Source organism: Vanellus vanellus, assembly GCF_965231255.1.
Source record: "Vanellus vanellus genome assembly, chromosome: 2".
Taxonomy (NCBI): domain Eukaryota; kingdom Metazoa; phylum Chordata; class Aves; order Charadriiformes; family Charadriidae; genus Vanellus; species Vanellus vanellus.
Genome location: NC_138906.1, coordinates 130,101,941 through 130,128,029, shown reverse-complemented (window position 1 = coordinate 130,128,029; position 26,089 = coordinate 130,101,941). Strand labels below are relative to the sequence as shown.

General features: G+C 38.6%; 1 protein-coding gene across 1 annotated transcript in view; it reads left to right on the top strand.

Annotated features, from left to right (window-relative positions):
* LOC309686522 (aspartyl/asparaginyl beta-hydroxylase-like) overlaps window positions 1-26,089 on the top strand; it is a gene marked incomplete at its 5' end in the record, with an annotated part of 86,108 nt that overhangs the window by 14,585 nt on the left and 45,434 nt on the right. Inside the window, 2 exons of the mRNA XM_082499230.1 lie at window positions 606-650; window positions 11,507-11,548. Coding sequence (XP_082355356.1) covers window positions 606-650; window positions 11,507-11,548 — 87 coding nt within the window. The remainder of the gene's footprint in view (window positions 1-605; window positions 651-11,506; window positions 11,549-26,089) is intronic.

Here is a 26,089-nt window from a genome sequence, read left to right as displayed (position 1 = left end):
GTCTCCCCAGGTTTGAGCACTTTAGTTATGGGCTTCCCGAGTCAGAAAATATATTTCCCTCTCTTTGATTTTTCTTGGTGTCTACAGCCGACATCCTGGCTATTATGAATTCTTTCCTGGTGAGCCTGACTCCCTCCATACATGACTAGGGAGTTATGTGCAACCTTCAGTCTATTAGCAGTAATAGCACTTGGTGACATGTGACATGTCTAATTTACACATACATATGGAATTAAAAAGAACTGAATTTTGAAGGCAAATATTTCACAAGTACAGCTGGGAACACAATCAGTATATGAAAATTTTCAAAGCCTATGCTGTAGCAACATGTGAAACCGGGAGATTTGTGCTTTGGGTAGTACATTTTCAGAATTTTAAAATATCATTTCTTGAAACTATGCAATCCTGCAATTTACTCATTGGCCTACTAAAGTATTAGTGGAAAAACTGAGCTGAGGAAAATTTGCATCCCACTTCTGCAAAAGTAGTATTACAGAGCAGTCTTGGTAAGTCACTGTTTTGAGCATAAGGGGGAAAAATGCAGCTTTTTGTAAATATTCAGAGAACTGTCCAGTTTGAACTGTTTGTACAATTTTGACTTACAGAAATGCCTGTTCAAGCTGAGGATTATTCAAATGATGATCTAGTAGGTAAGTTAAGATTAAGTGTTTGTTTTTTTCCAAAAAAAAATAAAGCTATAGCTAGATGGAAAGTTTGCAAATTACTTTGTGGAGAGGAGTGAAGGAATATCTTTATTGTCATTTAAAGTTGCTTCCTGTTTTTGAAGCAATATTTTTTTATCTTGTACTGGATAAATGCTGTAAATAGCTACTGGGTTATATGAAAGCATTCTAAATAAAGCTGTGAGTGATTTTAATTTACAACTTGATTTTCTTTAATTATTTCAGAGCTGCATGCTTTTGCTGTAAAGAGAAATATAAAAATTTCATATCTCAAAATATCTGCATACTTCCTTGCTAGAGGACCTGATCATGGGTGGTGATGCTGTCACTTCTCTGTGTATGAATTGGATCTATTGGAGCCCAACTGTGGCACATTCTTTGGGCACTGATCTGGAAACAGGGCTGTTTTGTAATATCGTCACATTTTTCTTGACATAATTGATTTTAGGAACAAGAGCACTTCTAGCTCTTCCATCTATTGTCTGACAGTAGTAAACACAGAGTTTACCAAAACCATTTTTAGAGTACCTAAATGGCTTCTAAATTTGAAGACTGCATATTGTTAGATTTCATCTACTTTTTGGCATTAATTATTACAAGTTGCTAGTTTGTTCTTCATAACAAAGTAGTTGTGTTGAAACCCTGAGCTGTATCTCTGGGCAGTAAATCACAGAAGCTGCAATCCGGGAGCCCCGAGAGCTATATTTCTGTTTTGTTCTGATTAGCATGATCACCTTTCTGGGTTAGTAAGTCTTTGCAATATACAGAAGCTCTTGTGGTGTGGTGCCCAGGTCATTCTGTGGGGTTTTGTTTTTCCTTGCAGGAGAGGAAACTTGTATTTGGTTCTTGGGCATGAAGTCAGAGAAGTGAAAAAACATAGGAGGCCGTTGTGGTCGCCCAGTACAGATTGGAGGCATTGTTTAGCTCATGTTTTGATTTACATGCTGAACTTTAACTGAGGTGATTTGAAATGCTCATATCAATACATAACTGTTGTCTGTGAGGTCTTTCTATCCTGTTTATCAAAACAGCCGTGTGGTGTGTTGAAATTTTTGAAAACATAGGTGTTCATTAATCTAAAAATACTTTGTTTTGCAATTAATATGTAATATTTTTAACCAAAGCTTATAATTGGTGTAGGAACAACCTTTGACAGCATAGGCAAGAAGTTCAGCAAACGTTGTGTTCAGTTGGTTTGTTGTGCTTTGCATTGGAACTGTAGAACAAGAAAAGAGGTTTTCTCCAGGGAATGTTGCTGCTTAAAGTTAAAGTAACAAAAATGACCTTACAGGACTATTGTAAAATTTCAACAGTAGATAATTCCACTGCACAGTGTCAGTTGTGTTGAAAGGAGGATATTGAGATGATCTCTTGACTTACATACACTATTTTAAAACTCAATTCAGAATCCAAGTATCAACCTGAAATCTTTAATTTTTGCTTTTGTGGACCATTCCTATTGCTTTTTGTGCTATAATTTATGTCTTGGTCTTGCAGCACTAAATGAATTTCCTACCTTCACAAAAAATAATCTTATGTGTATTGTACAGTAGTGGATGGTTTTCCAAATATTCTATTTAGAATCCTAGAATTCCTTAGGTTGGAAAAGACCCTTATGATCATCAAGCCCAGTTGTAAAACTAACACTGCCAAGTCCACCACTAAACGATGTCCCTAAGTGCCACATCTACACATCTTTTAAGTACCTCCAGGGATGGGGACTCCCTCTGACTTGCAGCCTGTTCCAAAGCTTGACAATCCATTTGGTGAAGAAACTTTTCCTAATATCCAGTCTAAATCTCCTCTGGCACAACTTGAGGCTGTTTCCTGTTGTCCTACCACTTGTTACTTGGAAGAATAGACTGACCCCCACCTCGCTACAACCTCCTTTCAGGTAGTTATAGAGAGTGATAAGGTCTCCCCTCAGCCTCCTTTTCTCCAGGCTAAACAACCCGTTTTCTCAGCTGCTCCTCATAAGACTTGTTCTCTAGACCCCTCACCAGCTTCACTGCCCTTCTCTGGACACGCTCCAGCACCTCAATGTCTTTCTTGTAGTGAGGGGCAGTGAACACAGTATTCAAGGTGTGGTCTCATCATTGCCAAGTACAAAGACAGTCACTCCTTTTATTGCAGATGGACTTTCGAATAAGATGGTGGAATTGAGCCTAGTTGTCCACTCTCTTTTTATTGTATTGTGATACAAAGAGAGTCCTTACTGTTTTCAAACAGTAAGGACTGTTAGAATGAAAAATAACTCGGTTTACTCTTAAATAGTATGTATTTCTGATCCTTCTGAAAGGTTTTTTAGTTTTGGGGTTTTTTTTTACCTTCAGTTGCTTTCAAAACTAGTGTAATGCATGTTTTAAACCATGAGTAGCCTTCAAGGGTACGTTAGCGCTATCCTGGTGTATCTTGTGGAAACAGATAATAAAAGCAGCACTGGAAGGAGTGAATATTTTCTTTTTCCCTTCATGGGAAAAAGTGAGAGAATCAATCAAAACCAGTTTATTCAGTTATTAAACACACAAGTAACTATTGTAACTATAAGAAGTAGTACCATGTATGTGATTCTTCCTTTATGAAGTAGAAAATGAAAATAATTTGATTGGCACAATATTTGCAACAGTGTACCAACACACTCAGGAACCTTTAGTAATTTGTGTAGTTATGAAGGCCGAAGTATCATTTATCAGTCTCTGTAAAAAGCTTACTGTGTCAGCACATAAAGTAGAGTTCAAATATAATTTCTGAAAACTGAGAAAAGAAATGGGACATAAGTAAATTACTGACCAGGAATAAAAATTTTATTACTATTAAATTGTTATTTTTCCCTATAAAGTATTTTTACATGCCTTTTTGGATGTGAAAATTTCAGTTTGAAGGCAACATTGTTTTCACATTTTCCTCTTAGAAAATGAAAGTCATATTTACCAGTGTCCTGGTTTCAGCTGGGATAGAGCTAATTTTCTTTTTTCGTGGCTGCTGTGTTTCAGATTTGGCATGAGAGGAATGTCAATAATGCGTATTATTTTAGTTGTTGCCAGGTGATGTTTTATGTTACTCAAGGACTCTTTTTCAGCTTCCCATAGAAGCTGAGAGGGAGCATAGACAGGACAAACTGCCCAACGGAATATTCTGTACCATAGAGGTTATGCTCAGTATATAAATGGGGGTTGGCTGGGGGCAGGGATCCATGATCATTGCTTGGGACGGGCTGGGGAACCGATCTCTATGTGGTGAAGAGCGACTTGTGTTGTATTGCTTTATTTTGCATATTCTTTTACCACTGTTATTATTGTTATTTTCCTTTTTTGTTATTGTTCTGTTAAACTGTATTTAGCTCAATGCATGAGTTTTTTCTCCTTTCCCTTCCTCTTCTCCCTCTTCTCCCTCCCCTTCTGCTGGGGAGAAGTGAGCAAGCAGCTGTGTGGTCCTAGCTGCTAGCTGGGGTTAAACCATGACAACAAGGGATTTTTATTTTTTTTTTATTTGTGATGGGGGATTCAGTGTGGGGGGGTGATGTCAGAAGTCTTTTCTCCTTTGTTTATGTGTTTTCATTTCATCAGGTATTCAAAGCTAGTATTTCCTCTTATTTCAGCAATAATAATACTAAATTTAATTGTACTAGAGACAGTCAAGAACTCTCTTCTGAATGAAGAACACCTGTATACACATATGCACTCTTTACATATATGAAGAATTTATCCATTCATGTAAAAAAAATAACTTCAGTTAGTGTAAAAGATATTCAGAGATGTTACTATAGAGTCCTTATTCTCAGGTAGTATAAATTCATGCAACTTCATTTGAAGCGTAGTGGCACCAGTTTGTATCAGGTTAGAAGCAGTTTGATTTTTATCTGAAACATAGAAACTTACTTGTTTTGGAAAGAAACCAGGAGATAGTTCAGAGGATTAATTTTTCTGTGAGGAACAATCTGACATTGACAGTGAAGAGATCAGGTGTGGGATTTGAATATGCTGGAGTGCAAGTCAAAAGTTTTCTGCTGACCTCAGGGCATTTCACAAAAAAATTAGCAGTAAGCAACTGCATCTTTAGGTATCTGTACGTACTATTTTCCAGTTTTCTAAGTTTAGTCCTAAAATTATTACCAATATTACTTTCCAGCAGTATGCTATTTTAACTACAGTTATAGCCTGTGTTTTTGTAAACTAATGCACTTGAGTGGTATGATAGGCCAACTTGAAATATTACCGATTTAGGATTTTTGGCTAATCCTGTTTTGCCCTGGCACATAAATTGCAGTTGTTGTGATTGAGTGGTACTTGTTGGAGATGTATTTTAAGGGAGACACATTACAGGTTTTGGGATACCTTTACTCTTTGTATTTGGATTTTGATCCCTTTTGTATATGTTCATATTTAAAATATCTAAGGGTCGTTTCCCCCTCCACCCCTTTGTTCTTGTATTCTTGACATTTTTATAACCCTGCATTTATTTTACCAACTGCTGAAATCCCTAATGTGTAGAGAAGTTTCCACTTTACAACTTTGACCCTTCCTCATTCCCTGGCTCCTCTTTTCCAATTCTATGTGTCCTTGACCTTTAAAAAAAAAAAAAAAAAAAAGTTTTAATGTACTTGTGACATGGCCTAGATTTCCTTTACAAAGTAAATGAAGTGCCATATCCTGAGGAAAAAAAATTACTGCTTAGATAAACATTTAAAAGTTTACATTACCCACTTTATACAGCAACTTTGTGTATATTCATTATGGTAGCTTCTAGAAGTGATAGTTTTCTCAAATTAACTAGTCTGTTACAAAGTTGCGTTTTTTAGCATTTAATATTTTTTTTTGCTGTTGTTTTAGAGTAAGTTGTGTTTTGGTTGGTCCTTTAATATAGATTTCCCCTTATTTTTTCAGATACTTAAAGCTTCAAAAGAAAAGTCCCTACATCAGGAGGACCAGCCCTAACCATACGCTACAAAAGGGGAGCAGATGGTTGTAATAGATCTTATGATGTAATTACCAAGCAGTTCAGGGTTTGGGAAACGAACACTAAGATATTGTGAATGGGTTGTAGCCAGCTGTCATTTTAGCAAGCTTTTTTAACACTTGGATGTTTAATTTACATTCCTGTCTGTTTCTTTTTTTTTTGGTCAAATTTAGTGAATTCATTGGTTTTCTTCTGTGTTTGTGACAGAGTTGCAACTTTGAGCTGCATTTCATATGTGCTGTTCAAGCAATTGTTAATATTCTATTTATAATGTAGCAGCAAGTACATTTTTTCAGATTTTAATATATAACTTTTGTTGTGGATTCCTACAGTATGTACAGAGCAGTTTGGTCAAATGAAACATATAATACTATGAATTTTTAAATGTTTTATAACTGCTGATATAGCATACAGCCTAACTGCATTTTATTGAAAACACTAATGAGGCACACACTATGCTGTGAAGTTTGACTTGTATCTCTTTGCACTGATGTTATGTCAACAGTTACACTACATGAATTTCAGGTGATTTTTAAAATAGCCTAACAAGATACAAAATGTGTATGTTTTAATTCATACTACTAAAAGGGCAGATTACTAAGTTGCTTTTTTTGGAAACCCTTTATGTATGAATTAGAAGTTTTTATTTATGTACATTTGATTTTTAAAGCAAAAATGTCTTGAAACTACATAATAGCCTGGCAGGGAGTCAGTGTAGATTGCAACGAAACTGAGTTGCGGGAATCGGGTTGAGTTCAGTAACATTCTTCTAGTTTACCTACCAATATAATGATCTCAAAGCTGGATTTAACAAGCTTTATATTCAGTGAATTATTTAAAAAGTCAAATTTGCATACATATTTGACTTGTAAATTTTATTAAAAAAAAGGCTCTGGAAATTCAACCTTAAGAAAAATTTAAGACCTATAATCCTAAATACTCTTGTAAATGGTACGTCTGAAGTTTGGACTATGAGTGATTTCAAATTTTAATATAACAGGTGTACTTTTTACCTGTTCTGTGCTGCTGTTCCACAATTAAGAAGACATATTTTATTCTTTGGCGTTTTGCATGTGTTCCTCTTTGGCTCAGGAATAATTGCTGTGATTTTTAGGAAATTGCCAAGCCTGATACAGGAGCTTAGCAGAAATAAAATAATACAAATTTTTAGGAAGAAAAATCAATTTGGTAACCATAACAGTGGTTGCCTTTTGGCTGACAGGGAGATTTTAAATTTTTGTAACACTGTTTTGAAGTCAGGTTTTAGTTGCTTACATTTATAGTGAAAGGGGCATCATATATGCTTGCCTTCTTTTGTTTGGGATTTCAGTAAGACTCCCACATAAGTGAGTGTTACAATCTGATCAACAAACACAGAAGATGTCCCACACTGATCTCTTAGTCTTTTCAGGAAAGCAATAATACTCTTAGACTGTGATGTGGTTTGGGATGGGATATTCTAGTAAAATTACCTGTGATTGTGAATTGCAGAGCAATAATTTTTACAAAGCCATATTTTGTGAGGAAGCTTGGAAATAATTTTAGAATGGTGAATGGAGGACTTTTTATATAACAGTGGCAGCCTATTTGTAGAATTGTGGGACTGTGAGAGTGTATTATGCTGTGATCAAATTTTAAGTATTTTGTAACTGGGTATGTGATTTTACGTGCTTCATGTTTACAAAAATATGCCAAGCTGAGCAAGGTCAAGAAGATTATTAAAAAAATGTATATTTAATCTGTTTTAATGTTTGGCTGCAATAAAACACAGAAGAATATCTTTGTCTTTCTTGTGTCATTGTTTTTTCCAAAACATGGTGGATATTAACTATGGGGATAAATATTTGCCTCAGCCACTAGTTAATATTATTATTTTTCAAAGTAATAATTTCAAATGTTTAAAAATATATATGAAAGTATGACTTACAAGGAAGAAGAAATATGGCAAGTAGAAGTAATTTTTATTTCTGGGTGGTATTATGTGAAGGAAGTGGGCATTAGATTAAGATCTGTGTCTTCTGTAATTGTGGTGCGTTTCTTCTTTTGGAGTATTAACTATTCCACAACCAGTCTGGCCCGAATTTTCCCCGTGTTGCCTAATTTCTATTTGTAACTTGAAATGGATGAAATTTTGCTCTTTAATGAACGTGAATGTGTGTGGGAAGTATGATATCTAGCTTTTCTAGAGAAATATTCTAGGTTATGGTCCATAGTTTGAATCAGAAGTGTAGCAAGGGTGTCATGTCTGCACAGTTCTCTGTTTGAAAACAAAAATATTCCTTTACGTTTTCAGTTCTCAAACACCTCCGTATTTTTATGATGAAATAATGCTGAATAAAGAACTGTAGTGTAAGAAAAAACAAAGAATACATTTATCTTTATATTTTCACATTGCTACATTACTTCTTGCTATATCTCAGTGAATCTATGAAATCTTGGATTCGGTTGCTTTTTTGGAAATCATAGGGAGAAATACCAATAAGGAAAGCAAAATTTAAATGAGTAGGATAACAAAGTTTTATTTTAATATTGAAAATTTACTACAATTTTAAGTGTCTTTTTCCCATTCTCAGTAACTGAAAAGGTATCATATCATGACACTATTCTTTCTAAGAAGGAAAGAAAATGACTAAGATTGGATATAGGAAAGATACTCAAAAATGTCATGTTTTCACTGAATATCATTGTGTAATATTACATGTTTCAAAAATGAGGTATATGTAACAAATTTTATTGTACATTTATATTGTTGGTTGGGATTCATGTGAAAAGTCTGCAAGGTCTGAAATACATTTTAGTTGTGACTTGAGTCATTGTCACATGCATTCACAAATACTTAGACATATTGTAATATGAAAAATAAATTTATTCTTTATTGTAGAAACCTTCTTGACAATATCTGGTTCATACGTTACACAGTGGTAGTGGTCCTAGGCTGTAGGGATTGGTTAAAGCAGTTTTGTCTGTGCTTTTGCTCTAGATTTGTTTTGCTGGAAATGGAGAAATTGAATAAAGGATGAGAATAGTTTGAAGACCTAAGAAAATTCTTCTGTTTGAGCTACAATTGGTTTAAGTGGGTGACAAAATAGTCTCAAGATTTACTGTCATATTCCTGTCTTTGAGACAGCACATTTTTAAATTTTTGTCAGAAATAGCATAATTAAAACCATTTGCACCATTGAAGTAAGCTAGGGATCAGCGTGGAGGGAATGAAGCAATCAATATGTGCTTAATATGATGCTGAAGTGAATTCTTTTTTCTCCCAGCTCTCACCATACTTAACTAAGATCTTCAGAGCTAACAGGATCAAATTGTGATGAATTTCAAAAGCGGCTACCTAGAAGGAGAAGCTGGAATATTTAAAGATTATTGGAGAGGCTTTGGTGAAATCAGAGAAAATGGGTGGCTAATCAGTGTGCTGTATCCTGTAATGAATTGTTCGTGTGCTTTGAGTTGGTAAAAATAATAGAAATATTAGTATATAAGCTGTTCTGTGTCTCACCTGGAGCTGCAATATTGCTCTTTTTTAAAAAGTATTTCTGGTGACGTACCAGTGGACATAACCATTTATTTCTTGTGTGATATGTGCAAAAAAAATGAAAACAAAAAAGCCAGTCTGTTAGGAAATGATGACACCAAGTTAAACAGGAGTGTTGACTCCCAGGAGGATAGGGAAGCTCTACAGAGAGACCTAGATAGATTGGATCATTGGGCCAACATCAATGGTATGAGTTTCAACAAGGGCAAGTGCCAGGTCCTGCACTTGGGCCACAATAACCCCATGCAGCGCTACAGGCCTGGGGAAGTGTGGCTGGAAAGCTGCCTGGCAGAAAGAGACCTGGGGGTTCTAATTGACAAGCGGCTGAATATGAGCCGGCAGTGTGCCCAGGTGGCCAAGAAAGCCAACGGCATCCTGGTTTGTATTAGAAATAGCGTGGCCAGCAGAAGTAGGGAGGAGATTGTGCCCCTGTACTCAGCACTGGTGAGGCCACACCTCGAGTATTGTGTCCAGTTTTGGGCTCCTCAATACAAGAGAGAGATCGAGGTGCTGGAGCGAGTGCAGAGGAGGGCAACGAAGCTGGTGAAGGGCTTAGCAAACAAATCATATGAAGAGCGGTTGAAGGAGCTGGGACTGTTTAGTTTGAGGAGGAGGAGGAGGCTGAGGGGAGACCTCATCACTCTCTACAACTATTTGAAAGGACACTGTAGAGAGGTTGGTGCTGGTCTCTTCTCGCAGGTAATTAATGACAGAACAAGAGGGAATGGCTTCAAGCTCCAACAGGGTAGATTTAGACTGAACATTAGGAAAGAATTTTTCACAGAAAGAGTGGTCGGGCATTGGAATAGACTGCCCAGGGAGGTGGTTGAGTCACCATCCCTGGATGTGTTTAAGAGATGTTTAGATGTGGTGTTGGGGGATATGGTGTAGGGGAGATCTTTGTAGAGTAGGGTAGATGATTGGACTCGATGATCCCAAGGGTCTCTTCTAACCTAGACAATTCTATGATTCTATGAAATACTGAACAATGCTTTAATTAATATACTGTTATAGTAATAATATTCCTTCTCCGTTATCCCATAGTATGTAACTGACTCTATAGATCGTTTTGTCATTTCTTGCAATTTAATTGACAGTCTGGATTTTATGATGTAATGGAAGAGGTGAATGACTTTCAATATGACCATATTTCTTTAATTTACCATATCATAATGAATTTAACACGCATTCTGCCTTGTGCCGAATATGAAAATTAGTGTCATACTGCCTGCACCTTCAGTAGTAGCAGTTGTCAGCTTGTAGTAAAGGGTGAAATTAGAATGTGAAATAGTTTGATTTCATGTGTGCACATAACCCAATTTCTCCATGGGAAAAAAAAAAAAAAAGCTTTTTAGCATTTTTACATGGTGTGTTTTAGTCACAATGTAATGCTTCTGAGCACTCAGTTTAAAAAAAAAACACGAAGATTGAGTATTCTATCAAGATGTCTCTAATTGACTTGGAAATTAAAGAAAATGGTTTTTCTATATGCAAGAATACATCGAAATTAGAAAGTGTATCTTAGAGAGGAAAATAACTGTAACGGAAAAGCCAACTGACCTCTCTTTTTAGTATTCTCTATTAAATTTATTGGGAGGAAATATTGGAAGCTTATTGGGATGAAATTGAAACAGAATGATAATGTTAGAATTTTGAGGCAAGATGCTTTAAATGTTCTAGAGTAGGCCAGGATCAAAAAGTGTTTAGAGAGGAGAAAGAGGAGAGGACAAGCTTGTCTCTGTACATACCACCTTCACGATATATGTGTACATGATTTTGGTACAGTATGTAGTCTATTTTTTGCTACAGACTGTCTTGTGCTTATTTAACATTTACCTGTGCATTCAGATGTTTACAAAATGCCTGGGTTAAAGTATCTTAAAAGTTGAAGTAAGACTAAAGCCTCCAAGTGCCCAAGTCGCTTCTGAAAATGAGACCTAGCTTCCCAATTGATTTTCATGATTTTATGTTTTAATCAACTATATATATTACAGTACTGTCTGTTCCCAAGAGTTTTTAATCAATGAACAATTTATTTTTCTTGCAAAATAGCTTGCATTGTAAGTTGTGTATCACTAAAAGCTACCAAATATCTAAAGGGGAAAGCTTCTGAAATATTTTGTGACAGAAGCATGTATCTGCAGAGAAAGACCTTTTGTGTAACTATAGTTCAGAGAGCGATGGTTAATTTAAGAAACAAAAACGAACATGAAGTCTTGTTGGCTCAATTGTATTTTGAGTATAAACTGTGATTTTATTGCGTCTCTTTTCTTATCATAAACTGTTAACATAATTTTATTTCATTGACATTATATTTTTAATATTCTAGGGAAAAGTGAAAAAGAAACTGAACAAGACAAAACAGAAAAAGGTAAGTCTGAAAGTAACGTTCTGTTCTTCTGAAATTCAAAAGTGTGCTTTCTGGGAGGACTGATTTACATCATATTAAATAGTAGTGAAGCTTATCTCCTGTACATCTCATGTGGATAAACTGGAGTTGAATAAACATCCAGAGTGCATCTGCTTTTGTAAGTAAACTCACCGTCATTTCCAAAGCTGACATAAATGTATTCCCCTCTTACATGGTCACAGGCTGCTGATAAAAACTCCTGCTGTTTCAGGAGTAAAATATTCAGTGTTGTGCTCTTAGTTTAGGACCCTAGAGGTCACAGCTTCACCAGGCTCCTCTGGTGTCCATGGACGAGAGGAAGCCTGGCCTGCCCAGCCCCAAAAGCCAGGTTCGTCACTGCCTGCTGTACTAAGCTTGGGGAGACAAGTGGCACAAAAATTGGTCCTTGTCAACTCTGTTTACCCAATAAGGGTTTCTGTCCAGCTTAGTTTAGGTAGGAACATGCAGAGGCAGGTTTGGTGGGAAAGAAGTGAGGTTTTGCTAAGAGCACTGTGAATCTGTTCTCCTTACGCTGACATGGGTGCTGGCCCCTTGCGTTCCCTGTCACTGCATGAAGCTTGCACAACCTCCTTCGTTGGGATCGAGGTTTGTATCTGACCCTAGTTACATCGCTACAGCTAGCAATATACAAAAACCTCAGGGCCTGTACCTGCATCCTTTTCACTTGGGTATGGCCTACAGAGTAGTGCCTGCCGTAAGCAGCCACCGTGACTTTTAGGTGGAGGAAAAGGGATCCAGTGACTCTGCTGGTGTCCACTGCACCTTTTTCATTCTCTGTTCCCATTTTTCTGTGTGTCTGTTATTTTATATTGGAGTACTTAGCAATGCTACTTTTATGATCTTTTGGTAAGGTTTATTGGCTTTGGTTTTATATATTTGTATTTTAAATATAAGTTTCTAGAACTATCAAACTTCAAACATTTTATTAAGTATTAAATATGTCAAATGCAAGCATTATATTTAAACAGTAAATATACCATTAGCCAGCTTACTTGGACAGCAAGGCAATTATATCCATATTTCCATTGATAAAAGGACAGATTTGGCAGGAAATAGCTTACTGCATTGGGCTTACATACGTGATGGTAGAAAAAAAACCATTAGGTGCTAGTTTTATTGACCTGTTAGAACAGTAGAATAAAATGACATACAATACCTATCCAGTATGGGTAAAAATCATTCATAGGTAAAAATACTAGCTTGTGTAAGAAAATGAAAATGGACAGACTTACTATTAAATGTTATTAATCAGAACTTGTAAGAGAACTTTATGACTTGAAAGTATGACAAGGTGAAGCTACTTTCCTTTTGCACCCTAAGTGCTGTCTGGTTTTGTTTCTTTTTAACACCAAGCAACTAAATAAATGCTTCTGCTAAGTCCTGCTATTGCAGATTACAGGATTTCTGTAAGTCGGGAAAAAGTCTGGTTTTGTTTTCCAGGTTAAGTTGATAAAATTTTGCATCCTACACGGAAAGACAATCCTCTGTTTGTTTTGTTGTTTTTTTTTTATGAAATTTGTTTATATTGAACTGCTGGTGTGATTTTCATTCAAGTTGAATTTTGTTCAACTGTTTAAAGTTTTCATAGTTTGAAGTGTTCATGTTTTCACTTTGTCTAGCTGTACATAGCCTAGTCATAGAAAGTGTATTTAAAAAATACTGTACTGTGGCTGTTTGGTATATGTAGAAAACTCAGAAATCTAAGGAGTTAGGAATTTGAAAATTCCTCTTTGTCTTGGTTTTAGGGATTGCTTATGATTCTGACAGTGCAAAGATGTATGTGCAAGACTGCATTTGGTTTTAGATATTTGGACACACAAGCTCAGAACATCCTGTGCAGAAACTGTTTAGAGCTTTGAGTGGATCTTACAATGTTAACATTTTTCACTGCTGCAGTCTTCATAGTACTTTGTTAGCAAAATGTCTTCAAAAATCTGTAAATTTCAGTTTTTAATAATATTTCATTGTTTATTAAAAGTCTCACTTCTGTATTAGCACAAGCTCCTCTGTAAGCTCCTCTAAGAAAACAAAAACTAAACTAAACTCGTTTGTAGTGTACTATTACTTCAAGGTTTCTTGATTATATTTAATTGAGAGAGATTTTTTGTCTTCTCCATAAGAAGATGATCAGACTTTAAATATAAACAAGTAATTTAAATGGGATGGATGTTTCAGGTGAATCTGAGAAATAATTCTTTAAAATTTTTCACAAATAGTACAATCAAGGGCAGATACACCACATCCATAAGACATCTTTCCGTATGAGGTGGTTTTAGTTGTTTTTGATCACGTAGGCTAACAAAATTTAAATTTAAGTAAGGAGCTTAATTTTTCTACTTTGACTTATATTGGCATATATTGAATATTCATTTATATTGGTGAAGAATGGATATAAAAACTGGAACAATCTTTTTCTGCAATGAAAATGTTTGTTTCATATGCTGAACATTAGGTAATTACAATAATCATTTTCACTTTTGAAAACTGATAAAACATGAAAGTGAAAATGAATGCTGTTTGGTTGGAGCACACAGTTGTGTTGCATCAGGGTCAGGGGTATACGTAAGCCAGGCTTAGGACAATGTCATTCCGTAAGTGACCCTGCAAGTGTCATTCTGATACCAGGGTCAACATTCACCTCGGTTTACTCCAGGTATTTACGTTTGAACAGGATATGTACGATTCCACTATGGTACCAGTAGAGATCTAACCTGTATAACCTGTGGAGCCTAAAGTACTATTCTGGCCAAATGTAGGTTTTTGCTGTGGGATGAGATTGGTTGTCCCCTAAAGTCCATTGAGAACCTTAACCAGAGGTCCCCTGGCTATAGAAAGAGTTTACATGCTTAGCTCACCTCCAGCTTTGTCGCCTTAAGGGTATACATACTACCTATTGATTTATTTACATATTTAATTGAAGCCTACATCAAATATGAGTTGTGGGTTGAATGACCAATGTTGTACTTCATAGAAGTGTAGTTCTCCAAGTCCGAAACTGCTGCGTAACACCATGCTGAACTAAATGTATAGGACATTACAATATTAGTGTGTATTTTTCTACAGAAAGTCAATGAAGACATTGATTTCTGGTCTTGTCAAAGTGTTGCTTGATTCTAACCTTTGAATGAAGCCAAAAGACTTCTTGATGAAAGGGAGAGGTGAATGATGGAAATACATGCCAAAAATAAAGTTGTTATCCTGGAATCGTTTCTTATGATCAACATCTAACCAACCAACAGTAATTTCAGACAGAAAACCCTGTAGAATACTTTTTACTGCAATGGAAATTGTTCTGGAATAACTGCAGCTGAAGATTTATTATAGTCATTAGATTCCACAGCTTTATTAGTCCCTAAAATGCCTCAGTTTTTATTGTCTGATAACGTCCCCAGATAAGTTGATTATAGAGCTTTTGCCTGTCTACCAATACAGTTTAGAAAGATCTTTTAATTATTGTAGTGCTACTGGCTTTAAATTGTCTAGATGCAATTACTTGTTTTTATACCTTCTAAGTTATCATTTATAGAAGCCCATAAAACAAGTAGATCACTTACACTGTCTGAATCTCGCCTAATGAGCTTCCCAAACAACAGGACAATGACAGGAGTTTTTAATCATCATCAAATTCTCATTCAAGTGCCCATTGAGAGACAGCACAATTTCAAAAACTAATTTGGGTAATGATATGGGTCCAGTATGAGGGTGGAAGACAATTACTTGAGCAAATTTTTAATTCCAGGTAAAAGTACTTGGTCTCCTAATATACGTGTATGTTTTTCAGCCCATAACTGAAACTTTGAAACTTGGACTGGGAAGGTTGGGAGTATATTTGAGGGGGGAATTAGTAAAACAAAATATTATAAAATTCCTTTGAAAACTTCAACAGACCATGATTGTCAGTATCTGCTTAGCATTGTTTTTTAAGGTGCCCATGCACAAGTTGTCAAGAACATTATAACAGAATTTGTATCACAGCAAGGATAGGAGAGTGTTTAGAAAGAAAAGAAAGCCTATGGGCCCTTTGGAAAGGAGGAGCTGGAAGCCATATAGGAGGAGCTGGAAGCCATTTTGCAGCAGAAAAACTACGATACAGTTGCTGTCATGGAAACATGGTGGGATGACTCACACAACTGGAGTGCTGCAATGGATGGTTATAAACTCTTCAGAAGGGATAGGCAAGGAAGGAGAGGCTGTGGAGTAGCCCTGTATGTTAGGGAGTTTTTTGATTGTCTAGGGTGTAGTGATGGTGACAAGAGTGTTGAGTGTTTATGGGTAAGGATTGGTGGAAGGCCAACAAGGCAGATGTCATAGTGGGAGTCTGTTACAGACCACCCAACCAGGATGAAGATGCAGACAAAATATTTTATAAGCAGCTGGGAGAAGTCTCAGCTGCTTCAGCAGTTCAGTGGGGCTTCAGCTTAGCAGATGTCTGCTGGAAATACATTACAGAAGACTAGAAACAGTCTAGGAGGTTCCTGGAGTGCGTGGAAAATAACTTCCTGGCATAGCTGGTGAGCGAGCCAACGAGGGAAGGTACCCCACTGGACCTCTTTTTTCTGAACAGAGGACTGGTGAGTGATGTGACCCAACTTGGTGTCAGCTGCAAACTTACTGAGGGTGTACTCAATCTCCATGTCCAGATCACTAGATCACTAATAAAGATGTTAAAGAGAACAGGGCCCAGTACTGAGCCCTGGGGAACACCATTTGTGACCGGCCACCAACTGGATGTAACTCCATTCACCACCACTCTTTGGGCCTGGCCATCAAGCCAGCTTTTTACCCAGAGAAGCATACCCCTGTCTGACCCATGAGCAACCAGGGTAGGAGGGTAGGAATGCTCTACAGAGGGTTCTGGACAGACTGAATCAATGGGACGAGGCCAACTGTGTGAGGTTCAGCAAGGCCAAACGCCAGTCCTGCACTTGGGTCACAACAACCCCATGCAGCGCTACAGGATTGGGGAAGTGTGGCTGGAAAGCTGCCTGGCAGAAAAGGACCTGGGGGTGTTGGTCGACAGCCGGCTGAATATGAGCTGGCAGTGTGGCCAAGAAGGCCAACAGTGTCCTGTCCTCTATCAGGAATGGTGTGGTGAGCAGGACTAGAGAAGTGACCATCCCCCTGTACTCAGCACCGGTGAGGCTGCACCTCTAATACTGTGTTCGGTTTTGGGCCCCTCACTACAAGAATGACATTGAGGTGCTAGAGCATGTCCAAAGAAGGGCAATGAAGCTGATGAAGGGTCTAGAGCACAAGTCTTATGAGGAGTGGCTGAGGGAACGGGGATAGTTTAGTCTGGAAGAAAGGAGGCTGAGGGGAGACCTTGTGACTCTTTACAACAACCTGAAAGGAGGTTGTGGTGAGGTGGGGCTTGGTTTCTTCTGCCAAGTAACAAGTGATAGGATCAGAGGAAATGGCCTCCAGTTGTGCCAGGGGAGGTTTAGATTGAATATTAGGAAAAATCTTTTCCCAAAAAATGTTGTCAAGCATTGGACCAGGCTGCCCAGGGAAGTGGTTGAGTCCCCATCCCTGGAGGTATTTAAAAGATGTGTAGATGTGGTGCTGAGGGACATGGGTTAGTGGTGGACTTTGCAGTTCTAGATTAACAGTTGGACTCGATGATCTTAAGTGTCTTTTCCAACCTAAACGATTCTATGACTCTATGAAATTACTTCCTTTTTGACTTTTGATGTTTTAAGATGGCGAACTGGCAGGAGGAGCCTTCACTGCCAATGACTGAGACTGTGTCACATGGGGAGGTTTCTATTTCAGATTTGGTTTAGAGTTGACACCACCTACTTGTCTATTTTTGTCGATGTGGGAGAGAAGTAAGGAGGCATCATTATATAGTTATAACTATAAAGGTTATAACTTTATATAAACTTTATTTAAAAGTGGTAGGCACAACATACAGTCAGTGCAACAGGATTGTTCCAGTGTAATTTTCAATTCAAAAACTGTGGACTGTGTGTCCTCAAGGTGACTGTGAAGGCCGTGGTTTATCTTAAATCCTTAGGTCTTATAAAGGTAACTAACTAAAAGCCAGAGTCCTAGCTGCTTTCTGGTTTACATGCCAGTAGTAGCATGTGCAAGATTGAGGAAGCCACTGGGAATGCCCCTTTGCCCTTATAGTGATGATAGGAAAAAACTAAAATAAAATAATCCAATGGTAAGAACTAAAATCTGCTCATGAGGTGGTTTTTCAGATAGGAAGCAGAGTCTTTCTGTCCTCATGTTCTCTCTCCACGCCCTTGGAGAGATTGTGACATTATCATCTTGCCATTTCTGAGGAACTAGAAATTTCACAGAATCACAGAATCATCAGAGTTGGAAGGGACCTCTAGAGATCATCTAGTCCAACTCCCCTGCTAAAGCAGGATTGCCCAGAGCACATTACTCAGGACTGCATCCAGGCGGGTCTTGAAAATCTCCAGGGAAGGGGACTCCACAACCTCCCTGGGCAGCCTGTGCCAGTGCTCTGTCACCCTCACCGTAAAGAAGTGTTTCCGTGTATTTGAACGGAACTTCCTGTGTTCTAACTTGTGCCCATTGCCCCTCGTCCTGTCACTTGGAACCATTGAAAAGAGCCGGGCTCCATCCTCCTTCAACCCACCCTTTAGATACTTGTATGCCATAATAAGGTCTCCCCTCAGCCTTCTCTTCTCCAGGCTAAAGAGTCCCAGCTCTCTCAGCCTTTCCTCATAAGGCAGATGCTCCAAGCCCTTAATCATCTTAGTTGCCCTTTGCTGGACTCGCTCCAGCAGTTCCCTGTCCCTCTTGAACTGGGGAGCCCAAAACTGGACACAGTATTCCAGTTGTGGCCTCACCAGTGCCGAGTAGAGGGGGAGAATGACCTCCCTCGACCTACTGGCCACACTCTTCCCTATGCAGCCCAGGATTCCATTGGCCTTTTTGGCGACAAGGGCACATTGCTGGGCCATGGATAATTTACTGTCTACCACAACCCCCAGATCCTTCTCCTCCAAGCTATCTCCCAGCAGGTCAGCCCCTAACCTGTACTGGTGCCTAGCATTCTTCCTCCCCAGGTGCAGGACCTTGCACTTGGTTTTGTTGAACCTCATTAGGTTCTTCTCTGCCCAGCTCTCCAGCCTGTCCAGGTCATGCTGGATGGCAGCACAGCCCTCTGGGGTGTCAGCCACCCCTCCCAGTTTTGTGTCATCAGCAAACTTGCTGAGGATACACTCTGTCCCCTCATCCAGGTCATTAATGAATATATTAAACAAAATAGGACCAAGTATTGACCCCTGGGGGACACCACTGGTTACAGGCCTCCAACTAGACTCTGTGCCGCTGATCACAACCCTCTGAGTCCTGTCCCGCAGCCAACTCTCAATCCACCTCACTGTCATTTCATTAGAAGACATGTTATAGTCAAGCTAGTAGTATACTGTGGGCACTTTTAATCACAGAGGAGGCTACTGTCCCTCTCCATTGACTACAAATCCTACAGCATCAGTTTCCAAACATTAAAGCAAGACAACTTAGCCTGTATGGAAGCCATTCTTCCTCCCAGTCCTCTCGATTACACCAACCAGGAGTCAGTCATCCCTATCAATGCCCAGGACAGGACCAAGGTACAGAGCTCCAGTGCAGCAGGTAAGCTTCCCCTCCCATTCCACACCTTTTCATAGTTTCTGAAGATAAGAAAAGCAGCAGAAAGGCTTGGGGAAAGGTAATAGTTGCTACTGAGAGCAAAAGACGGAGGAAGAGGAGGTAAGGGTAGCAAGAACAAATGGAAAACTGCCTGACCTGGCCCCAGTTGAGAATTCTTCCTGGCCACAGTTGGACATCAGCTAACAAGGTCACTGTTTGTGGTGTCCTTTTTCCTGACATAGCTATTGTGTCAGAATAAAATCACAGAATTGTAAAGTATCTGCACCCGACTTTTTACAAGGCACAGGAGTGAGAGATGATTTGTGTGACGTATATGAAAGTGCATACTGGTTTTTAGAGATAACCACTAATTGTTACAGGATTTCTAATAGCATCATGATATTATCTCCCATTTACTTGGAATGTCTTTGGTCGGGAACAAAACTGTGCATGTATCCTTTGATCAGAGGCTCCGGGTATCTCGGCAAGGACAGAACAAGTCATGCTATGTGTTGCACTAAAGGTACCCCATCCTTTAAGTGATATTTTCAGAAAACAACTAGTTTTTTTACAGCATAGACAGTATCAGAGACCTGCTTAAAAGTAACTTGCTATCTATTAAAATACCAAGTGCATGCTATATCTTTAGGATAAAAAAAAGTATATTCATCAGGAAAGACAATTATGATAGTATTCAATATGTTTGTCCAATTCTGGCTAATAAAGTATTAACTGTTTTGGGCTGATGTCTAATCAGTCAGGTCAGCAGTGTTTGCTCTTTTAGGAGGACGAGGTTTTCCTTAGCCTGGTTAATTATTGTGTATTTCAGATGAAAATGTGAAATGGAGAGCTAGGGTTTCTTTTTTCCTCTTCTGTGGAGGCTAGAGAGGACTAGCTTACTGCATTACAGAAGTATTATTACTAGTTATTTCTGATATAATATTTCTACCAGTTTGTTCTGTATTGCTTTGGATTTATGATCAGATGTAATCAATTTTTTGCCATGTACTAGTCATCACTCTTTTTTCCATATGTTTTTCCTTTTTACTTTATGTAATTGGTTTGGATGCACTTACCGCATTAACATAATTGGCTTAATTGACATTTTACACTGATTTCAAGCCTTGTGTTCTGCTCAGTTGCACAGGACCATACAGACGTTTGGTTGTTTGAGGCAATTTGTATAGAAATTCTAGAAAAGTTTCATTCCTTGTTTGTTATTTCGTTAGGCAGCTTTTTACAATAGAAGATGTAAGGTATCAAGAAATTATATCTGCATTGCAATTCTGTGAATAAAATCAACATAGAAGTTGCAAAATTATTTGCCTGATACTGTCTGTCTGGGCAGTTACTTAAGAGAAAAAGATAGATCCACTTCGGATGAAGATTCGCAGAACTTGATTTTTTTAATGCTATTAGCCTTTTGGTTTTTACAGAAAAAGCTAATAATAGCACCAGTAATTGAGATTGCTTTCTATTGCAAGGCACTGTTTTTAATCACTTTTCTGAAATTATACCACTGAGATGAAATTTTTCATTTTGGAAGTGCCTTTCTAAAAATTTATTTTGGAAGGTTTCAAGGAAAAGATTCAGTAGCTTCACAAGATGTACTTTGCACTGATTTTTTTTTTTTTTTTTCCCCAGTGTTTAAATGAAAAAAAAAGAAAAAGCATTTATTGCAAACTTGTGTGTGGTTTTTTCCTCTGCAAGACTGTGTGGTATTAACAGTTATTCAGACCTGAGCAGGATTTCTCCTGATGCTATTCCTTCACAGCTCTGAAACTTTCTGTGAGATCAGGTCCTGAAAGGAAGGAATGAACAGTTCTCTGAGGCTTTCAGTGTTCACGCTACTGGCTTCCAAACAGCCTGCAGGAGTAAGAGTTAATGTCTAACAGTAATGGCAATGAATGAGGAGAACAACCTGGACAGGACTTGATTCCAGATCAAGACATGTGCATGTGGCTTCATGTGCTGGTGTGGTGGCCAAACTGTATTATATAAAGTGGTCATCTATACAGTCAGTGGAGCCTTCAGCTAACCACCTAGTAGGTGTTTACTTCATGCTGAACTCACTTTTTAGGCTCCATTGACTGTAATGACTGGATTTCTGAAGATTACAGCAGGGTTTAGGTGTCTACATAGAAACCTAAATTTAGTTGCCTTAATTTTAAGCTATCACTGCACTCGTGACATCCTCAAATGATGGCGAAATGAATGAGCTTTTAGCTAGAGTGCAAAGAGCTATGCCATCAGGTACTGCTGCTGAGCCAGGTAGTTGTATTGCTTCTTGCTCAGACTGTGGTAATTTGCGGGTAATTAACGCAGCGCTGCATCATGTGTAGATATAGGTGAAGTATTTCCCGCAAAGGGATACTTGGGTTCTGTTAGCACCATTTGGTGTGGGGCACATGTAATTAATTATGTGGTAGCAGAGAGGCTTTGTCACTTGCATTCATCTTTCCTTGGGTCACTTTCATGGCTGCTTACAGCCCTAATAATTTTCTGAGGTATGCAGCAGAGATGGAGAGTAGCAGTAGAGTAGATGGTCAGCAGGGATTTGGGGCAATGGACTTGAGGGGAAAAAGACCCTTAAAGTAGGGCATGAGCAAGAAGTGTGTGGAAGACAACAGGTATCTAAAAGCAAGTTGGGGATAAATAGGAAGGGCTGGACCAAGGAGCAGATTGTGGGCAAGCGTAGAAATGAAAGGGAAGAAATGTGGTAGGGCACCAAGGTTGAGAAGGGGAGCAGTTGAAGGAGAGGATGGCAGAAGAGGGAAAGAGAAAGAAGATGAACAGAAGCTTAATGGTTGAATAAAAGCTGCAGAACATAAAAGCATGACTGTTAGACAAATCAGATAATCTGCAACTGATACATTTATTTTTGAACTTCAATATTCTATTGCTGGCACAGAGCTAGGAGGAGTCTCAGTCACAGTGATGACTGGCACAGTGAGCTTCTGGGAGAATTTCTTTAATTAACAAATGAGAGAATGGAAGTTCCCTGTGTAATTATAGTCTTGGCACTCAAGTGCATTGACACATAGCAGTATATTACAGAAACTGTAGAAAATAAGACTAGGTGGGACCCCGAAGCTTACTTTGTCAATTCTGTTGACCAAAGGCCTTATCAGCTGTGTGCATCGTTCCTGGCAGATGCTTATGCAACTTTTCTTACAAATTTCCAGTAACCGGAATTCCCCAACTACCCTCAGCAATCTTTCCTACTGTGCTTGCTCATAGATACTAGTTCCAGATGTGCAAGCCAAATTTTCTGTTGTATCAATTTTAAGCCTTTTATTCCTTGTCCTGACTATGGTGATATAGAAAATAATTTATTCTTTTCATCTCCGTAGCTACTTTTTACAGTACCCCTCTTCCAAAGGCAAACTCTTTACTGCTACCTTTTTCTCCTTTGTTCTTGCTTACTCAGATGTAAATGTTGTTCCCCTGCTTGTGACAATTAAAGATAAAATATTTTTAAACTATTCTTCAAAAGTAAGTGATTCAATCACCTTTAATCATTTGCTTACTTTTCCTTATTTTTCAAGGGATGCTGTTGTGGTCTGAAGAGTATCTAGCAGTGCCTTAATTATTTTTCCAAAAGTATTTCTCTGTCTTTTCTAGGCAAAGGCTGTCACTGCTTTTTGGTGATGACAAGGTGCCTTTCAACATAAAAATGTAAAATATGCCTGGTATTTCAGTTTTCATATGCCAAAATAGGTACATAAAATAGCTATTTCATCATCTTGCATTGGATGACATTGCACACTATTAAGTTTACTGCACATTTAATACATTACCACTTCCAAAATATTTTCCTTCTCTCTTTTTCTCTTCTCTTCTCTTCTCTTCTCTTCTCTTCTCTTCTCTTCTCTTCTCTTCTCTTCTCTTCTCTTCTCTTCTCTTCTCTTCTCTTCTCTTCTCTTCTCTTCTTTATCTTAATACAGGGAGACAAGAGATTGCTTTTCATCACTGGTCATTGTTTATTCTCCAATAGAAAGAACTAAAGAACTAGCATGGAGTTTCTTATAAGACTTCCTCCTAGTTTCTTGCTTTGGCAGCGGAAACCGGTTTTCTCTGAGGGAGTCTTCAGCAATCCTGTAACAACAATCCTAGATAGAAAGCCTGTCTTTATATCTAAGGCCATTATTGAAAATCCTCCGTATTATTCTTGCAAGACCAGAGTATGATATTTAAGAGTTATTACCATGCTCAACCAGATTTGGACTACAAATCACCCTAGCAGTTGTGTGATCATGCATTACTTCAGCTACTTGGTGAAATCTGTGTCATTGAAGAAAAATTACATGTTTTTTTTCCTCTGAAAACAGATAAGTTAACTTCTTTGGAACATTGAATCTAATATATTGGGTCACATCTGCTAAAAGATTATTACACTAGAAGGAGGCAATGGATAATTTATTAAAATACCCCTGCAGGGAGATCGCAGGCTATCTGGTTAATATAGAGGAATGCTTGATGGTTATGCTGAACGCTCCCTGGTGAATCCTTTAACAGAGGAGTAGAATGGGAGATGAAAATGATTGCTCGTTATATAATGTTTGCTGTGTTATATTGGTGCCTAGCAGCTGAATAATATTTATGTTAACAGCTCCTTTCCAGCTTTTCATATTGATCTCCTGCTGCTCTAGAGCTGGTATATAATTGTGCTGAAAACGGGAAGATAATACTTTTTTGTAATGGAGGGCGGTGAAAAGGTTCTTCTAACACATCACCAAAGTCAGATATTATGAGGGGAAAATTGTCTCATATCTTTGTGACACAGACTTGTGAATGAAAATCTTGCATTTTCTTGTGGGCTGTTTCTGTCTCATCTCCTTGTAAACTCAAAGGAATTGTGGAAACAGTGTCCCACAGGCATTAAGAGTTTCTTGGTGAGTGGGAAAGCTTCTTTCCGTTCCCTTGAAGGAACCTCACTATTGCCATGCTTACAGAGTTTGAGAAGGACTGACTGACTACATCTTCCCATGAATACTGAAAGATAGAAAGATGATAAATAGCTCTCCTTACTTACTACACAGTTTCTGTGTAACTGGCCAGTCTTAGATAAAGATTTTCATTCATGCCATAGGAACTAAGGATTGACGTTTTAGTTGTGGTTTCACAGAATCACGGAGTTTTCAGAGTTGGAAAGGACCTCTAGAGATCATCTAGTCCAACTCCCCTGCTAAAGCAGGATTGCCCAGAGCACATTACTCAGGACTGCATCCAGGCGGGTCTTGAAAATCTCCAGGGAAGGGGACTCCACAACCTCCCTGGGCAGCCTGTGCCAGTGCTCTGTCACCCTCACCGTAAAGAAGTTTTTCTGTGTATTTGAATGGAACTTCCTATGTTCTAACTTGTGCCCATTGCCCCTTGTCCTGTCACTTGGAACCATTGAAAAGAGCCTGGCTCCATCCTCCTTCAACCCACCCTTTAGATACTTGTATGCCATAATAAGCTCTCTCCTCAGCCTTCAGGCTAAAGAGTCCCAGCTCTTTCAGCCTTTCCTCATAAGGGAGATGCTCCAATCCCTTAATCATCTTAGTTGCCCTTTGCTGGACTCGCTCCAGCAGTTCCCTGTCCCTCTTGAACTGGGGAGCCCAAAACTGGACACAGTATTCCAGTTGTGGCCTCACCAGTGCAGAGTAGAGTGGGAGAATGACCTCCCTCGACCTACTGGCCACACTCTTCCCTATGCAGCCCAGGATTCCATTGGCCTTTTTGGCGACAAGGGCACATTGCTGGGCCATGGATAATTTACTGTCTACTAGGACCCCCAGATCATTCTCCTCAGAACTACTTCCCAGCAGGTCCGCCCCTAACCTATACTGGTGCTTTACATTCTTCCTCCCCAGGTGCAGGACCTTGCACTTGGTTTTGTTGAACCTCATTAGGTTCTTCTCTGCCCAATTTAAATCATTTCTTGTATGTACAGCCTCCTACCTAAAGAACAGGAACAAACTGAGTGTTTGGTGGTGATGTCCAGCTGGAAGCTCCCCAGGTCATGTACCCAGAGGAATTGGCATGCTTCAGTTTTCCTGCTAACAACAAATGACAGTTTCGGGTAGCAGCTGTGGGCTCAACCAACCTAAAAAGCCTCCAGGGACACTAGCTTTTATTCATTCCTTGGGCTGATGCTTCTGGGTTCATCCACATCTACTGTTGAGCAAGCCAGGCCTTAGAAATAGAAATGGTTTCTTGAAAAAGTGAGCTGGTGTATTTTCAGAGAAAAAAACAAACAAACAAACAAACAAAAAAAAAACACCACAAAGCACAACAAATGTTTTGCATCTTATGGATTGTTCTCTTCAGGCCCAGTGATGTTATGTCAGAAACTTCTGTCCATACCTGTTAGTCACTGTGGACTCAAGATCTTGGGCGGTGGGATCCTTGCTCTCATGGTGCGAGCTGGTTCTGTGAGTTCTGCTGGATTCAAGGTGTATGAACACTTGGAATAGAGCCAGTGCTGTGTTACTTAGTCATTATCATTAACTGCATGAAAATGCAGTAAAGACACCACTTTCCTAGAAAATGGTTAATGCTAGAGTAAGACATAGCAAGACTGGAATCAGCCACAGACTGAAATGCATTTCTACTATATTCCCTATGGGGGAATGAAGAAAGGTTGTGAAAACCGTCCATGTTATTATTTTAAAAAAATAAAGGAAAGCATCTCCTTGGTCAGTTCAGTTCCATGATAACTACATTCCTTTAGTGCATTATTGTGTGCTTGAGTATAAATGCTTGATTTAAAGTCATAGCGTACAATGAAACCCTGAAATGTTTAGGGGAGCAAAACGACTATATTAAAGTATGCTATTTGGTGGTTTATCCTGAAAAAGGAGTAAACTCCTGTATGTCAGACAGCTTTTTTCCTTCTTACCT